At 43.5% G+C, this 17,149-nt stretch overlaps 1 protein-coding gene across 1 annotated transcript; it reads left to right on the plus strand.

Annotated features, from left to right (window-relative positions):
• Positions 1-116: 116 nt before the first annotated feature.
• On the plus strand, positions 117-14,166 carry TMEM64 (transmembrane protein 64). The gene is made up of 4 exons (XM_037379084.1): positions 117-133; positions 1,406-2,450; positions 8,059-8,214; positions 11,585-14,166. The coding sequence occupies exons 1-4, from the start codon at positions 117-119 to the stop codon at positions 11,777-11,779; spliced, it is 1,413 nt and encodes a 470-aa protein (XP_037234981.1). The 3' UTR covers positions 11,780-14,166.
• The last annotated feature ends 2,983 nt before the right edge of the window (positions 14,167-17,149 follow it).

A 17,149-nucleotide genomic window follows, 5' to 3' on the forward strand; every position in this document is an offset into this window, starting at 1 on the left:
TTTTTCTTTCTACAGAACTTCCAGCCATCCCCAGTTTGCTGAAATGCCTTCCTGAATGTACAGGTATGCCCACGATCCTTGTAACGCAGGGCTTTCTTGCCATTATCATTACGATGATGGATGCATTTGCATTGTAAGTAAGGAGCACACACAAAATCAAGTGCTCACATTCGCCTACAGGTAAAGGCAAGAAAGCAGATTATGCTGGAGGTATTTATCCACAACTTTCCCCGTTGTACAGTCTCCCAGGATCGTTTTATTCTGCTGTGGTGCTCAAAGACATCTGTCATTTTTTTAGGCGGGTGTGTTGATTGCCCAGGTTGTATCATTTCTAATGGTGCATTTTGCAAGTGAACATTTTTGCAACACATTCTTCAAGATACGCTCTTCGTTATGCAGCTCAGGGTCGCTTTTTTCAAATCACCCCTTAACCTTTACAACTCCCACGCGCATTCTCATTTTGTATAGGCTTGCAAATTTCCCAGCAGAGGAATATAGCTCCACCGGAGCACGCTGTACGCTTAAGCACTGTGAAGAACACAAACCCCTCTCCGCCCTACGCGGCTCCTCTCATTAGTAACGCCAGAGCAACAGCGACCTACGAAGCTGTCAGGCCTCAGCGAGGCTCATGAGGAAACACCCCTCGGAACGGAGCCCTCGCTGCGCGTTCCGGCTCTTTCTTTCTGTCTAGCATCGGCTCAGGAGTCGAGCTCAAACCACCCAAAAGCGCGTCCGGGCCAGCCGGGGTGCGAGCGGCTGCTGCCGGGGGGGCTCGTCCCGCTTGTGAGGCGGAGGACGCGGGGCGCCGGTGCCGCGGAGCCCGCCCGTGAGGCAGGGCGAGCGGCCGGCACGCCGCGGGAGCCCAGGCGTAACCCCCCGCTCAGAGGGGTCCCCACCGCGCGTCCCCCGGCAGCGTTTCGGCACAGCCCCCCGGCTCCCGCCCGTTAAGGCTCCGCCGCGGGTGCGGGCTGCTGAGAACGGGGCGGGACCGCGGCGGCGTGCGGCGCCCCGAGGCGAGGGCGAGGCGGGCGAGGCGGCCCCACCGCCGCACACCCCGGCCGGCCCCACGCCCCGCGGCGGGCGGAGTGGCGCGGCGCGGGGCGGGGCGGGGCGGGGGCGGGCCGCAGCGCTACCGCCGAGTCCCGCAGCGGGGCCGGGCGCTGCCGCCGCCGCCGCTGCCGGAGCCCAGCCCCCGCCCCCTGCGCTGCGAGCGGCGCCCGGGCTGCCACATCGGCACCGCCGCTCCGAGAAGGCGCTTCGCGGAGCGGATCGGGAGCCCAGCGTGCCGGGAGATGGAGCCCCGCTTCTGCTGCCGCCGCTGCCGCCCCCCGGGACTCGCGCTCCGCCAGGGCCGCCGCTGCCACCGCCGGGACGGAGAGCGCGGCGCCGCCGTCTAACGCCGCAGCCCCGGCGGCGCGGCCGAGGGGGGAGGCGGCGCGGAGACCGCCGCGTCCCCGTCGCCCGCCGGGCCCGCGCGGCGCCGAAGCGCGGCCCCCTGCTCCCCGCCCTCCCCGCAGCCGCTTCTCCGCCCCCGCCCGGCCCTCGGCTGGGCTCCGCCGCCGGCAGCCGGGCCATGGCGGGGCGATGAGGGAGCGGCCGCCGCTGCCCGCAGGCTGCGTGGGGAGGCGGGGAGCGACGGGGCTGGGCGGCTCGGCGGCGCTAGAGCCGGCCGGCGGGCCGGGGCGATGTGGGGCGCGGGGGCCGCGGCGTTGCAGCTCCTCTCCCGGGCCGTGAAGCAGGCGGCGGCGCAGGGGGCCCGGCAGGACCTGGGCCGCTGGCTGTCCCGAGCCGCCGGGACGGCGGCGGGAGGCGGCGGCGGGGACGCCGTCGGCTTCGTCCCGGCGGAGGCGGCGGGGGCCGGCGGGCTGCTGCTGGGGCCCTACGCGGAGCAGGGCGGGCTGCCGCCGGCCGAGCTGCTGCTCTGCCAGCTGCCCGAGGCGGGCGGCGGCGGGCCCGGGCTGGCCGAGGCCCGGGGCTGGCGCTGCTCCTGCTGCCTGCTGGGCACCTGCTGGTGCAAGAGCTGCCTCAGCGTGTGCGTCCTGGCGGCCCTCTGCTTCGCCTCGCTCGCCCTGGTGCGCCAGTACCTGCGGGACCTGCTGCTCTGGGCCGAGAGCCTGGACAGCCTGGCCGGCGTGCTGCTCTTCACCGTGGGCTTCATCGTCGTGTCCTTCCCCTGCGGCTGGGGCTACATCCTGCTCAACGTGGCAGCCGGCTATCTCTACGGCTTCGTGCTGGGCATGGGGCTGATGGTGCTCGGCGTCCTCGTCGGCACCTTTGTCGCCCACGTGGCCTGCAAGCGGCTGTTGGCCCGCTGGGCGCGGGCCCGGATCCAGGGCAGCGACACGCTCAGCGCCGTCGTCCGCGTCGTGGAGGGCGGCAGCGGCCTCAAGGTGGTGGCCCTGGCGCGGCTGACGCCGATCCCCTTCGGGCTGCAGAACGCCGTCTTCGCGGTGAGTCCCGGCCCGGGCCCTGCAGCCAGGAAGAAGCTCTGGCTGGAAGGATGGCTCGCAGTGTAGTGGCCGCTGTCGCTGGTGGAGGTTGCCTCCTTTCCCAGGAGGAAACCTGGGTTTCTTTTAACAACAGCAGAAGCACCCCCCACCCCCCACCCCCCCCGCCTGCTTGCACTAGTCCGTGCTTGCAGAGGGACGGCGGGCAGGTTTTCGAGGCGCCTTGCTTGGTGACATTGCGTTACGAGTTGCTCTCGGGCTTTCAAGACTGTGTGCCAGTGTTAGAACGAAGCACCAGGGTGCTGTGTAGCAAAGTCTGCGGAGAACTCGACTGTTTTGAAGTGCCTGGTTTTTTAAAGTCATCCAAGCGGGAGGAAAAGTTGTATTTGTAAGCAGTCTTGCCAGATCTCCCTAAACTACTTTGTATAAACAATCATATTGGAAAGAAAGAAGCGGACAGATTAAAATTCTTACTCTGGTTGGTTGGTGTTTGTAGCATACGTCTGGCAAATCCATACAGCATGTTAAGTCCGTGCACGTGAGAGAGGACGCGTATCTTGGGCAGAGCAGTGAGATGCAGTGGCAGAGCTGAAAAAGGGACTGTGCAGCAGAATGGAACTGAAAGCAAGTTTAAATTTGAGTTTGGAAAGGGATTAGTCTTGCTTTTCTTTCTACTTCTGGATGCAGATTGGTATGTTCTTTAGTTATTTAAAATTTATAATCTTGCTGTCCCCTTTGATCATCTTAAAAGAGAAAGTAGAGAAGAACATGGAGGGTGCGCTTTTGAGTACCATCATGCTGATGATGACAATTTCAGACCCTCATCTCTTCCTGAGTGCTTTGTCTGAAGGATCTGGTTTTGGCTGTGTGTTATGCCTCAGTTGTGTCTGCTAACTTGGTGATACTAAAGCAAACCAGATCCTGAAATATTTTAAATGTTTTACAGTAACTTACATTCTTTACTGTAAAAGACTCTCCAAAAAAGTGTTTTGGTCTGCCACTTTCTTATAGCACACTTTCCTTCTCCTGTCTGCAGTCCTGATCCTGTTCCCTTCTGAAGCACTTGCTTAATTTTGACAGGTCTATCTGGTTGAAATCAGTAGGTTACTGAAAACCAAATTTGACATTTCAGAAAAAAATTAATCCACACCATCTTTAGAGGTGATCAAATTAGAGAGCATCAAATATTTAAAATTGCTATGTGTAAGACTGGGTGTGCTGGGACATTTGTCTCAAGAGCTGCAATCTCTGTCTGTAAAAGCTGTAACAGGTTATGTTTTCTTTATAAGCAAGTATTTTGGTATGAATGAGAAGAACCTCAGCTGTTCCATTTATTTACTTTTACATTTATTTAGTTACTGCTGGACTGAGGAAGCTTAAACCCATGCAGCTGGGATCAGAGTCCCCCCCAGAGCCCAGGGTCCCAGTGTAGCAGATGCTGTAGCGTGACGTTCCCGAAGTGGGGAGAGCTGTTGTGCTTTGGTTGTTCACTGTTTCTGGGTGTCACCTGAAGTATTCAGCAGATGTTGTAGTATTGGATCTGAAGAACTGACCAGACAATTACAGAGTTAAAATGATTTCTGTTGGAAACATGATTCAGCAGACCAGTGCAGTATTAAAATGATGCTGTAAATCAGTGGTTTATATTCTCTTAAGTACTGCAAGATAAATCTTTTCCTTTCCAAGTGGAAGGTTTCAGTGTTAAAATAACAGATAGGAAATGAGATGAAAGCAGGTTCTTGATTATGCCAAGTAGCTTGGATGTTGCCTGCTAAAATTAGTTTGGGTTGCATTTATTACTCCAGATTTACTACTTTGCAGTGTAGTCAAATAAAGCATGGCGCGTTACATTTTTAACAGAGAACATTTAATATGAACTACAAGATTACTGAAAAATAAAAACGTTGCATGCAAATCAGGGAAGTCAAGGCGGTTTCTCGCTGTGAGTCAAGTTTAAGCTACATATAGAGTACAAAATGCTACCCACACAGACTGAGCTGTCATTTCTTTGAGATCTGACCTATTTGAAAACTTAATGTTTTACTGAAGTTTGAAATGCAAGGGGGTTTGGGGTGCCCTAACCATCTATCCATTCCCTGAGCTAGCAACTTCAGTAATGAATTTGAAAAGGATTGTTCTTAATAGTAGAGGAAAGAACAGTAAACTTGAGGAAACCTACGCGTCTTTAATTTTCCAGCAATCTGGTCTAGGTGTGTCTTCTATGTGCATATTTATAAGTAAACTGGAGACACTGAGAATACATAAATGAGAAGGAAGGGAGGAAGTGACACATGAGGTCTGGGGCAAGGCATAACCTTGATGTGGGAGGGGTCATCTGCAGGGCTGGGATTAATGGGTTTCGACAAGCACTTGTTCAGTGGTGTATACCATCTGCTCAGGGTTTTGGGGAGGCTGAATTACAGGAGGAGTGTAGAGAAGGAAGAGCTTCCTAACATTTGATTAGTGATGGGATCACATTATTTGAAATGCACAAGAAGAAAATTAGCACAAATTTCTTAGTTTCTCACCAGCCAGATGTGAACATGCTTCTTAGAGTCATTCTGCTGCTCTGGGAAGGCGCTGATATTGGGAGCAGTGGGGTAGTGCATTTACTTGCCTTTCTGGAAGACCTAGAAAACAGTCAACTGAAAGCATGTTTGTATTTCTCTTTGGGTGTGTTTTGCCTAATTGTCACTCCTTGTGATGCCAGTGTGGCCGTGGCTCTGGGGAGGGGTGATAGTTCTTCCTGAAGTGTTTGCCCACGCACAGCGCTCTCGGCAGCTCCGAGTGTTTTGGAGGCAGGCCTGTAAGGACGCCTGGTATGCAGGTTATTACTGCCTTCCCACCAGTGAGTCCCTGGAGTGAGATTTGTGCAAACACATTATTTGTAGTGCTAGGTGTAGGTTAGATCAGAATTCATATTTCTTTTGTTTTTTTTTTCCTTCCCTCTTTGAGAGGAATATCACATGGAAGAAATTGACTAAAAAAAAATATCTGAGTGTCTAAGAGTGCTCCTCTGGTTCCCGAAATGCACACAGTGAAATTAGAGTTGAAGAAATGGTACCTGCTTTGCAGGAACATGCAGGCTGCTTACTCTGCTTGTTGGAAAGTTGATAGCGATTTTTTTAGTTTGTTTTGGTTTTATTTGCTACATGGGTTTTTTGAGGACAACAAAAGCATCAGAATTGTCCTTTGCTCTTGTTGCTAAGCCTATCTGATCCAAAACATGGGGATTCATAAGCTGAGGGGAGTAGAATCTGCTGCAATCCCCAAAGGCATGTGAGTTCTCAACAAAGTCCTGACACAAGCGTTTATTCTTTGGCAATACTGAACCAAAGGTGTCAGCTTCAAAGAATACACAAAAGTTTTACCAGACAAAGTCTGTTCAAGGCTTAGTGAGAGAGTTTCTGCCTAATGCTCTTGTCACCAGAGCAATTAGGTAGTTCTTAACTTCATTTAAATACATAGGTATGGCCCGTAACACAACTGCATCCATGCTTGCTTTGAGACTTCTGTTAATTTTTTGCTGTCTCGAGCTTTCACTAGAAACAAGTCTTGGTAGCCTCTGGCAGCTTGGCCATGCAGACCCCAGTCTGGCAGGTTTATAGAACAAGTAAAGTTCATAGAAGGCAAAATATGGAAAGCTGTAAGTTTTATTAAAAATTCCTCAGGTTTCTTAGGTGGGAACGCAATCTGCTTCCTGTGCCTTCTGGGTGAAGGGATACCACTGCAGGCCTAAACCAGGAGTTAAAAGGGCACCTGCAAAATTTCCTCTCCCTCTCCTTGGGCTTCCCACTAAAATGAAAGCTCAGTTGCAGTCCAGCATATCCATTGGCAGCCTCCACTTTGTTTGGAAACAGTCCCTCTCATGACTCAGGAGGTCCAGTTGCTTCAGGACAGATCCAGATGTGCAGATGTGTTGCTCTGCAACCACAATGTCCTTAATATATATACAGAAATGAGAGGTGCCTGGGAGTGTTAAAACAATCTTTGGGAAATTTCCCAGCTCCTTTAGATTTAATAACAGTGTCCTACTTAGCAGATCTTCCCTCAGCATTAGTATTTCAGGGACTTTTAATAGCAGCTCCTTCATTCCCTTGGCAATATGGGAAGTTTCGCTTGTGCATTCTTATTACATGGCCCAGATTACTAATGCTTCTTTTTTTTTTTTTTTTTTTTTTTTTTTTTTTTTGAAAAAAGTCTTTTTGAAGCATCGGTCAAATGTGAAGTTCTGACATAATTATGTATTGTTTTTTCATTATAAATCTAAATCAATCTTGTATAGAGAGGGAAATGTATTATTTGGATGCTACTATATATTTCAGTCTGTGGGAAGTATAATTTGCAGTGTGAAGTTTGGAATTGGCTTACTGGGTCTTGTTCCAGTGAATTAATCGTTATGCTTCATTGCATTCTCTTCCTCCATTGCCCTTCCCAAAAACTTTCCACTGATACTACTTAGAGCTCCAAGAATTCAGCACTGTGACTTTGGTAGTAACCAAAGTTTAAGAATAGCATGATGAAATGAGTAATTTCTTGCTCTTCTCTTGTCTTTGACACTGTGCAAAACTGTCAAGGTCAATAATTTCCACGTAGACTTCCAGTGTTAGGGGCTGTTCTTAGTTAGAACTTGTTTCATTACAATGTGATCAACTGAATTGTCTGGAAAATTCCTTAGACTGCTTGTTTCAAAATTGCCCTTTTCATACTAATTTTTAACCTATGGTTTTCTCCTGTTTTCATTTTGCTTGCATAAATACCTTTTGACCTCTGGGCTTTTGCATTTAGTATTTCCCAATGGCTGCTGATACTAATTTAGCTAGTACTGTGTACTTTGTTCCCAGATAAACTGTCCACATATTGACTCAACAGAAATTTCACACCAGAGAGGAAAACACCTTGAAGTATTATTAGTGGTTTTTCCAGAGAAACTAACACAAGCTATAGCCACATGTACTGTTTTGTTCACTAATTAAAATGTGATGCTAAAATACCTTTGGTAGGAAATCTTAATGATACCCATGTATATCAGTATATAGATAGATATTGCTCATAGAGATCACTGATAGATATATGTATCTTAACCAGCTATATAACTTCCCTTGTAGAGGCAAATTGTATCTACTATTCTGTTTAACTAGATTGTATTTAGTACAGTGACGTTTTGAACAGTTGCCTTTTATTAGTTGCCATACATGTAAAATGCAAAGCAAATAGATTTTTGCTTTAGATCTTCACATTTGATAAAGTAATTTCTTCCCGCAAGCAAATTCTCATAAATTGTAGGGCTCCATTCACCATGAAGAAATAAACATTTTCAATGAACAGTATAATTGCATCTTTAGTTAATGACTTTTACACAGAGATGTTCCATAATGTAAGATTGAATGAAATAAAACCTAGTAACTTTAAAAAGGCCAGGTGAAAACTAGCCACATACTGTTTTGTTGTATTATCTTAAGATTCATGCACAGTGGAAAGTTTTGGTGAAGGAACGTAAGAAATTCCTTCATTATTTTGCACAGATGGTTGTGGGAGTGGCAGTCTGGTTGTTTGTGCATGTAGATTGTGTTGAAGCTGTGCTTGATTTCTTACGTTGTCTTTTACTCAGATTACAGATCTGTCATTACCCAACTACCTGATGGCTTCCTCAGTTGGGCTGCTTCCTACTCAGCTCCTGAACTCATACTTGGGCACTACCTTGCGTACCATGGAGGATGTGATTGCAGAACAAAGTGTTAGTGGCTATTTTATATTCAGTTTACAGGTAAGTTAAAATAATTGCTTTCACAGACCTTGGTGACAGTAACGTCAGTCTATTTATGACTGCTTGGGTAAGCAATTACTCTTGGCGGTCATCTTCTTGTGGTTGAATTTATTTCTATAGCCCCCCAATATCTTGCTCATCTTCTGTATCAGCCGGATTCAAGACAGAATTTTTCTTCTGGAGGCAGTAGACAAGTTTCCTTCCTGTCTCTTCAAGTCATTGAGTCTTTGCTTTGGAAACTGCATGCCCATAGAAATGGGTGGGAGACAGATTCAGTATTGCTGGTTTGTCTTTTAGGTTGTACAGCCTGAAGTGTAAAAGGGGTGGGCTGCAGGAGGTTTGGGGGAATGCATGTCTCGGGGGTTAAGAGCTGCTTTCTGTTGGTGTGACAGCTCCTAGTCTGAGGCAGCCAACCTCTTACAGACTGAGTCAAGCAGGTATGGCATGTGGTATTCAAAGGCAGCAGGTTTATAAAGTGTTTAATTTATAACTGTTACTGGTATTTTCAGTAGATTGTGTAAAGCTGAGCTGCTGTTTCTGTTTCACAGTCTTATTGACTCCCAGATACCCAGAGAAATGGGTTTTGAGGGTGCTGTTTTCTTTTGATTTTGTTTTCTTCTGTTAGAAAAGTTTAGTTCTCTCGTACTGTGCTTGACACAAAGCAGAACTTACTCAGTGCTCTCTTTTTTTTCCTTTCTGCCACAGTTTTGTCGAGTTTTCTTCTCCTGCCCTCTGTGGTAAATCTCCTGCTGATTTTTAGACTTGTCAGACCACCCCTATGCAAAAGCCTGTGTGCCACCAGCTGTGAAATAGTGTGTTCAGGGTGCATAGACCCAGCACCTGTGCAATGTTCAGTGTTAGCACTGAACACTCCAGATTTTGCATAGATATTGAGGATGAAAAGTGCTGTAAAAATACAATTTTGCTAATGCCTAAATCTGAATATCCTAGTTTTGCAAGTAAGTAAATTTCTGAGGAGTATCTAGTACCCGTACATGAGCTTAGCCGATGAAGTGATTTGTCAGTAAATCTTGGGGGTAAGCCTTAAGTCTGAGACTATTACGAGCATAGAGGTCATGAGTATTTCAGAAGCAGATGATATATTAAAATTTCCTGACAGTGCCAGTACTTAAGGCTGTGTTTGACCAGCAGTTACCATGGTTTGCAGACTTTCAGTTGGTACTGCAGTCATTTATCTTCCTCAGTTTTTACAATCATAAAGTTGATGTTTAACAATGTTAAGATATAAAACTAAGTCTAGGACCAGTTTAAGCCATTCCCCCCTGCTCCTAAAACTAGTGTGCTCTTAAATGGACCATATAATTTATAGGCTTCATAGAACAGGGTTATGAGTATTAAAAATGCTTTTGTAAATAACCTTGTAGATCAAAGAGAAAAGAAACGGTTAAGTGATCAGCTTTCATTTTAATTGTGAACTGTTATTTCCAGTATAGTATTTAGCGGTCTTTTCCCTTTTTTTTTTTTTTTTTTTTTTAATGACATTGACTCTCCTTTGAAGATTATATAGGTTGTAACGTAACTGTTGCTCAGATGAGCACTAGCTAGAGAGGGTTGAATATTTGAATAGGAATGCTCACCTCCTTGAGCAGTCCTTGGGACCTGACTGAATAAGTGAAGGGGAGCCTGTTAGTGGAGGAATTATTTAAGTTCTCCCACTTTCTCTCGGGCGTATGCCTGGTGCTTTGCTTGACTGGGCTTTGATGTGACTTTAATTTAGTGAATAGCTGTAAAAATCCTTCACATTTCATTGTTGTCTGTGTGTATATATTTTTTTAATTTATTTATTCATGTAGGGTACCAGGCTACTGGTAGTAATATTTCTCAAACCAGTCAAATTTAAATATGTGGGCAAGCTTTTAGAATAGGATTTTTCCTGTATATTCAGAACTTGGTGTCCATAGTCTCTTTTTGACTCTTACATTGGCCAGCTTTTGAAATGTATAACTTGAATTAGTGAGGAACATCTTTTCCACCACAGGGATAGTCAAGCAATGGAGCGTGTTGCCCAGAGAGGTGGTGAAATCTCTATCCTTGGAAATTTTCAAGACCTGACTGACAAAAGTCCTGAGCAACCTGGTGTGATCTTGCAGCCAGCCCTGCCGTGAGCAGCAGGTTGGGCTAGACTGCTAGGATGCCTTCCAGCTGCAATTATCCTGTGACAATACTTGTCAATCATCTTACTCGGTGATAGTCTAATATTTTGTATGTCATGCTGACAGGTGTTTTAAGTGGTAGTTCTTAAAGTTAAAGAAAACATAGCCCTACCAATTAATAATGAAGTTCAGATTTTGGACTCAAAACTTTAGGTTCTGTTGTAAACAATATAACCTTTCTGTTTTTTTGAAAGGAAGTCACAGATTCCAGCTAGTTTCATAAAACATTCTTAGAAAAGGTAGAGGAATTTACTTCTTTTGAAAGGACTCTCGCTATAAGACAGCTTGATTTTTATTTGAAGATTAATTTTTTTTTTTTAAGGAGGATCTCAGCTGAAAACTTAACTGGTGTTTTATTGAAAGCAAAGGCCATCTCTGGGGAGTGCAGTGCATGCCAATGTCATTGAATGAGTAATTTCAAAACAAAAATGGTTGTTTAATTGTGATAACTTATGTGGTGAAAGTTTAAAAATTCTTAGCAATAAAATTCAGAGCAAAAACCTGAACTAAACCCCTAGTTATGGACAATATTTCTTCCTTAAACAAATGAAAGAACTCCCCACCACCAACATCCTATCACTTCCCTGAGCCATCCTCCAGAAACCAAGTTCTTCCCATACAGACTACTATAAGTAGCTCAGAAGCTCTGATTCTGTCCTGTTCAGTTTTGATATCCAAGAAGCAGCGTGACACGTCTACTCTCTCTCTTCCACACCCCGGGGGAACAAACAAGAAGTCTTATTTCCTTTGGTCTGCAGCATCCTGTCTCTGCTGTTTTGCTAGTTGCAGATGCCCAGTACAATTTCAACCTATTATTCCCTTGGTTTGCGGCCAACAGCCCTTTTGATTTACAGAAGTGCACCATGTTGTTTCTTTGTGGATACATTTTTGCCGAGAGAGAAGGTGAAGGGATTACTTTCTAACAAATAGTGGATATCAATGGAAGAAAGAATCTTTCCTAAGTAGTAGGTAATGTCTGTGTTCTGATATGCTATTTATGTTTGTAGCATATGTAGGATTAGAGCCACTCATTGGTTAAGTTCATCTCCCTTCTGATGTCTTGCCTGTGAAGCATTGAGTCATCAGATGCCTCCATCAATCTTTGCACCGATGACTTTTGTTTTATTCAGAACAGTTGCTTTGTATTCATGCTTACAGTTTATATAGCCTACAGCACTCTTTTGTTTTATTTGCAGATTGTCATAAGCATAGGACTCATGTTTTACGTTGTTCACCGAGCTCAAGTGGAACTGAATGCAGCTATTGTAGCGTGTGAAATAGAAATGAAGACATCGCTTGTTAAAGACAGTCAACCAAGCATCAGTGGTTCAACAACATACTGTAACAAAAGGACAGTAGCATTCTCTGGAGGAGGTGTCAATATTGTGTGATATCAAGTATTAATAAAGTAAGGCGTTGGGAACCTAAGCTATTGCCTAGAAATATCTATGGACAATTAAACAAGTTTTAAAAAAAAAATAATTACAAGTGGTTACAGGTTGTACTGTGGCACAAACCAACCGACCAGCTCTTCAATTGCACATGGGGTGACTTCTAGCAAGAAAAGAGAGATGGCGAAGTAACTTAAGATGTAAATGCAAATTTGGTTGCACCTTTGGTCGTTTATATGCCTGTCAGGCCTGTAGTCTGCACTTTAGGTTTTTTCCTTTGCTCCTATAAACTGAGAAATGCTTCTATAAACTGAGAAGAGTAGCACAGAGGGAAATATTTTTCTCCTTAGCATTATTTATAAGGCTGAATAATTATATGCAGTAGAATTTTATTACTGATAAAGATGAATGAGAAGGTATGCAATTCAATGTATGTTATTCTTGAATGTGCTGTTGCTTTAGAATTGCTTCCAGAACTTGGAGTGTATTATTTAGCTAGTGATGGGACCATTTGGCTTCATTTTTTGATTTTTTTTTTAAAAAAAGAGCCCTATATAAAATTTTGGTTGAATGTATTTTTGTAAGTCATTAAAAATGTTGCAGAGCCATGTGTATGTATTCACACAAGCTTAAATCCTACATTGTGGGACTGAAGTGCTCTTAAATAACATTTTAAGTTACACTGTGTAATATGCAAAGTAAAAGGAAAAATACAGAAGTTATAATAGATTGCAGTGACTATTTGAAGGAGACTTCATGATCTAACTGTTGCATTGGTTTTGCCACCTTGGTGATTGTAACAAAGGGCTGTTCAACGTTAGTCCTATTTATAGTATTTTTAATTGTTAAAAGGATGGAGTTTTTAAACTCGTGTGAGCGCATGTAATAAGGCTTCCAGAACAGGGAGCTAAATATCTCCTTTAAACAGAATGATGGGATACTGACAGTGCTGATTTTACATGAAGGTGGCCTTTATTTTGTAAGTGAATCCCCCCTCCCTTTAAAAAGCTTTAAAAATTCACTTTGGTTGGCATGTTTTTCTCTAAATTTTTACATTTTTTACAAGACGCAATCTATTATAAAGTTTGTGAGAGTGAAGAAATGAAAACTAGATGTTTTCCTTGGAAAATTAAATAATCCAGTAATGGAGGAGGACAGTAATGTCTGTGACTCAGGAATTCTGACTCCATTTTTGCAAGATAACACTGTATTGGATAATTCTCCTTTTACGTGTGCTGTGGACTGTTTTTCACTGCGTTTGAATAGACTGGATAACCTGAAAGTATCGTGTGTGTGTGTGCAAAAAGGAAAACAATAATGCCTGAACATGATGTCCTGTATGTGTGAGTTTTGTGTAGATATACATACCATTGTTCAACTGCTCGAACATGCGCAAGTCATCTGATACAAAAATAATGTAATGTATTGCTTATTTTATAGTTATTTTGTGTAAGTTTTTAAGGATGCTTTCAGTCTTCAAGATTTTGTGTTATTTTCTAACAATATGACTGTGCCTCCTTTTTGTAAGGCTGCAGGGCCCAAGCATTTTTGTCTTGCTGAGAATAGCAGGTCTTCGAGGTCATTGGGAAGCGGAGATTTGATAGCCTCTAACAGTCTTACTGGGAGGATGTACGCTACTCGCATAACTTGACATCTGCGCATTCCTTGGTAGTGGAAGTTCATTTTTTTCCCTTTAAATACATATCCTTTGCAGACTGCTGTTCTTGGGTCTTGTGACCTAAGGAACTGAACTAGTTAAATGAAACAACAAAGTTCAGATTGTCTCCTTTTTGTTGGTTTGGGTTTGGGGTGGGTTTATTTTTGGTTGGTTGGTTGGTTGGTTTTTGAAAAGGCAATCTGTATATACCTGGAAGTGTTCATTTACACATACCTGCCTCTGACAGCTCCTGTGTGAAAACAAGAGAGCCAGATAACTTTCTGATGGCGTTATTTGTCATCATCGTATAATTGAGCCCTTTCTTAACTAAAGGTTTTTTATTTTTTTTTGTTCCTTGGAAAGAACAGTCCTTCAATAAATGAACTGATTTGAACTTTGCTCCATCTTGCCAAATGAACAACAGTGTTTTGAAGAGGGTATCTCTTTCTTTGCATTTTTAAACTAACTTAAGGTTGTGTTGATTATTCGAGAACATTTCCCAAATATGTATTTTGAAGTGCTTTTATTTCCATGACATTTTGTAACCAGAGTAACTTCACTATGTGAACACTTTTGTAGTATGGAATTAGTTCTTAAGATTTTTGCATTTTGCTTGATACTTGTAATATTTGTGTACAAGTTAATGGGAAATGTGCATCAAAAGGAACTTTTCTGTACCATGCCAATCATAATTTTATACAATAAATTCACTTAAATTTCTTTAAAGGAATATGTATTAAATGATTTAAGTTGCTATGAGGTAGTTGGAAAGAAGGTGCAGTGGAGCTTTGTCTTTATGTGTGCGTGCCAAGTTAGTTGTCTATGTTGAAGGAGTAATAAGTTAGGATTTAAGGATGACTTCCATGGGTTGGGGATTTACTGACAAAGGAAAACCACTTGGTTTATATTTTTTAAAATAAATACATGCTTAATTCTTTTAAATACTTTGAAGGTGAGGTATTTATAGCTGCCTTTTTGATAGAAGAATGAGCAGAAGTGTGCCTATAAGAAATGTGCTACTGAAGTGAAAAAGGATGATTTTTTTTTGAATGTAGAAGTAGTAAAAGTGATGTGATTTTTTTGGGGTTTTTTTAATACTTTCCCTACCTAGTGCAATTAAAAAAGAAAAGGCTATGAATCTAGTTTAAATAATAGGTGGCAAGTCACTTCAATGAATGCTTTCTGAGTTGCCATGAAATGTACATAAATTGCAGGTCATGCAAAAGAAGGAATCTCTCTCAGCTGCATAACACCAGTTTTCCTTCCTCCTTGTGGTAAGTGCAACTGTGTAACAAATTTGTCAAAATTTAGCTTTCTACTAAGCACCTGTGAGGAAAACCGTTTCGTGTCCAAGAGCTTTATATACTATTTTCACATTGATTTTTGCACGGTAACTCCAGCAAACATTGCCAAGGTCAAGTTTGAAGAATGGAAGAACTGGTTTCTTGCATGGTGTGTGGCTGGTGTCACGTTTGCGTTTAATTTTCAGTTTCCCACCCAAAGCTGCTATGATTTGGATTTTGACTGACCAAGATTTCTGGAGTCATCGGTGGCCTTGCAAATAATCTAGGATAAAATAGTTAAGATGAAATACTATAAATGTATTTCCATTGACTATGTGGTCATTTTTAACGACAGAAGCAAATAGCTCAAGTAGCTCTGTGACAGGCTTCCACTATGATTAATTCATACCAGTCCCATGTACATAAGAAGACAATGGTTTGAGCATGAGGGAATATGAAAAGGGAGTGCAGAGGGGGAGCTGATGCAAATTCTGCCTCTGCTGGGGAAAGGAGCTTGGTCCTGTCCTCTCCAGTCCTGCAGAATTAGCAATGTGCCTGGCAGCACAGGGGTGATGGGTCTACTGCATCCTCTCTTCATGGTCGTTAGTGTTTGTCTTGCAGTATCCTGTTGTATTGATTTTTAATTTATTAGTGATATGTAACAAGAACTAATTGAGTGGGCACTTGCAATCCTGTGCCTTTCCTCCTTCAATACATTATTGTGGTTTATTACTAAACTTAAATCTACGTTTTAATAAAGACTTGTGTTTGTTAATGTAGTTAAGTCCTCCTTGCTAGCCAAGTGACTAATGTGTAGTTGATTGGATTCAGAGTCTCAATTCATTTGGAAAATTATTTGGGCAAGAGTTACTGTTTTGAGTGTCTAATTATTTAGGACTTTAGATACATTGCAAAATAAATTAGCAGAATAGATTTATTGTACAAAGTTTTCTGGTTTTGTTTGGGTTTTTTTGTTGTTGTTGTTGTATTTTGTTGTTGTTTTGTTGTTGTTGTTTTGCTTTAGAAAAAAGATTGTTAGCAACATAGCAGAGAGAGGATGTGTTCTGTCCTGATCCTGAGACTTGAATACTGGGTGTCATCCTTTTTGGGAGATTAGAATGTTGCCAAGATGTAGCACGTGTAAGCTTGGGTGCATCAAGGTAATTAGGTGCCCATTTTGGTGAAAAGGATGTAAACCCTGTATCTTCAGGCCAGCATGGAAAGTTTTTTTTGTCATACAATCTACAGAGCTGCACAGCTTGGCATTGGTGAGTGCAGTGCATTGCTTCCCATCGGAATCTAGAGAGCTACAAGATTTCAAGCTGCAGGGGAGGAAATAATAGCCAGCACAGCAAACAGTTTGGGTAGGTTAAACTAACAATGTTGCCAGAACTGTGAATACATGAGAGTGCCTTGTTTTCATAATTGCCAGGTACTTTCACAGCTTCTGCTTCCTTCCACTGGAGGGTAGCTGGGTGGCATCACCTAGAGGTAGGTCAGCGTTTTGTCTTCTGGAGAATTTTAGCATGCTTTGACTTTCAGACTTCTTTACTTTTGAAATAGTATTTTGCCAAATTTTGCTGTAATTTCTCTAAATAGAAAATTTTAGTTTGTTCCAGTAACAGAGCAAGATCAGCTGGGGTGCAAACATGTATGGACCAAGTGATGTTCATGTATGTGCACCTGGCCTAAGAAGGAACTTCTGTAGGGCAATGTGCATGAGCTCAGTTTGCTGAATGCGAGGTGTTTCCCTCTCTTCCACTGAGCTATAACTGTTTCCCTTACAGGCTGTGGGTGGGAGGAAGGAAGGAAGGAAAGGCCTGTGGTGATGGACTATTTTAATAGCAAATTTTCACTCTCTGCCTTAGAAACTTGGTTGCTTAAGATCACAAATATTCTGCGTTTAATGTGAGAAGCAGTAGGTGGTGAGGGAATAGACTAATGAATTCTCTCACTGTGATATTTGTGAGGGAGTAATAAATTGCTTCAGTATGAAGTGAAACACCCAGATTATAGAGGGGTGGTTTTTTTGCTGGATTTTTGGGCGTAGGGAAGGGTGAGGGTGGTACTACTGGAAGCAAATGGCACTGAAATGGCAGCAATATGAAGTTACTGCTGATTCTTTTGAACCGTGAGTTATTATGACTGTTTCAGATGTCTTTTACAGCTATGGGGAATAGTGTCTCAGAAGCAGCTAAGAGTAAGAGTTTTAAGTGAGAGCATCTCTGCTCCTGGAGGGCTGCTGAATACGAATCTCTCTTTCCAGGGCCTGCTTTTATAACCTGGGCTGGCAGTGCCCAGACCAGAAGCTGTGGATAGCTCTCATTAAAGGGGGACATTTGCTGCCTTTCTGATATTTTTTGCAGCAAAAGTATATGGCAGATGGTTTGCCTGCCTGAAAGGCTTCCTTTTTGCTCTCGCACTGCTTTG

Source organism: Falco rusticolus, chromosome 3 (genome assembly GCF_015220075.1).
Source record: "Falco rusticolus isolate bFalRus1 chromosome 3, bFalRus1.pri, whole genome shotgun sequence".
Taxonomy (NCBI): domain Eukaryota; kingdom Metazoa; phylum Chordata; class Aves; order Falconiformes; family Falconidae; genus Falco; species Falco rusticolus.

Coding starts and splice junctions, on each gene's coding strand:
- TMEM64 (XM_037379084.1), top strand. Junction 2,451..8,058: donor TGCAGAACGCCGTCTTCGCG/GTGAGTCCCGGC, acceptor TCTTTTACTCAG/ATTACAGATCTGTCATTACC. Junction 8,215..11,584: donor ATTTTATATTCAGTTTACAG/GTAAGTTAAAAT, acceptor TTTTATTTGCAG/ATTGTCATAAGCATAGGACT.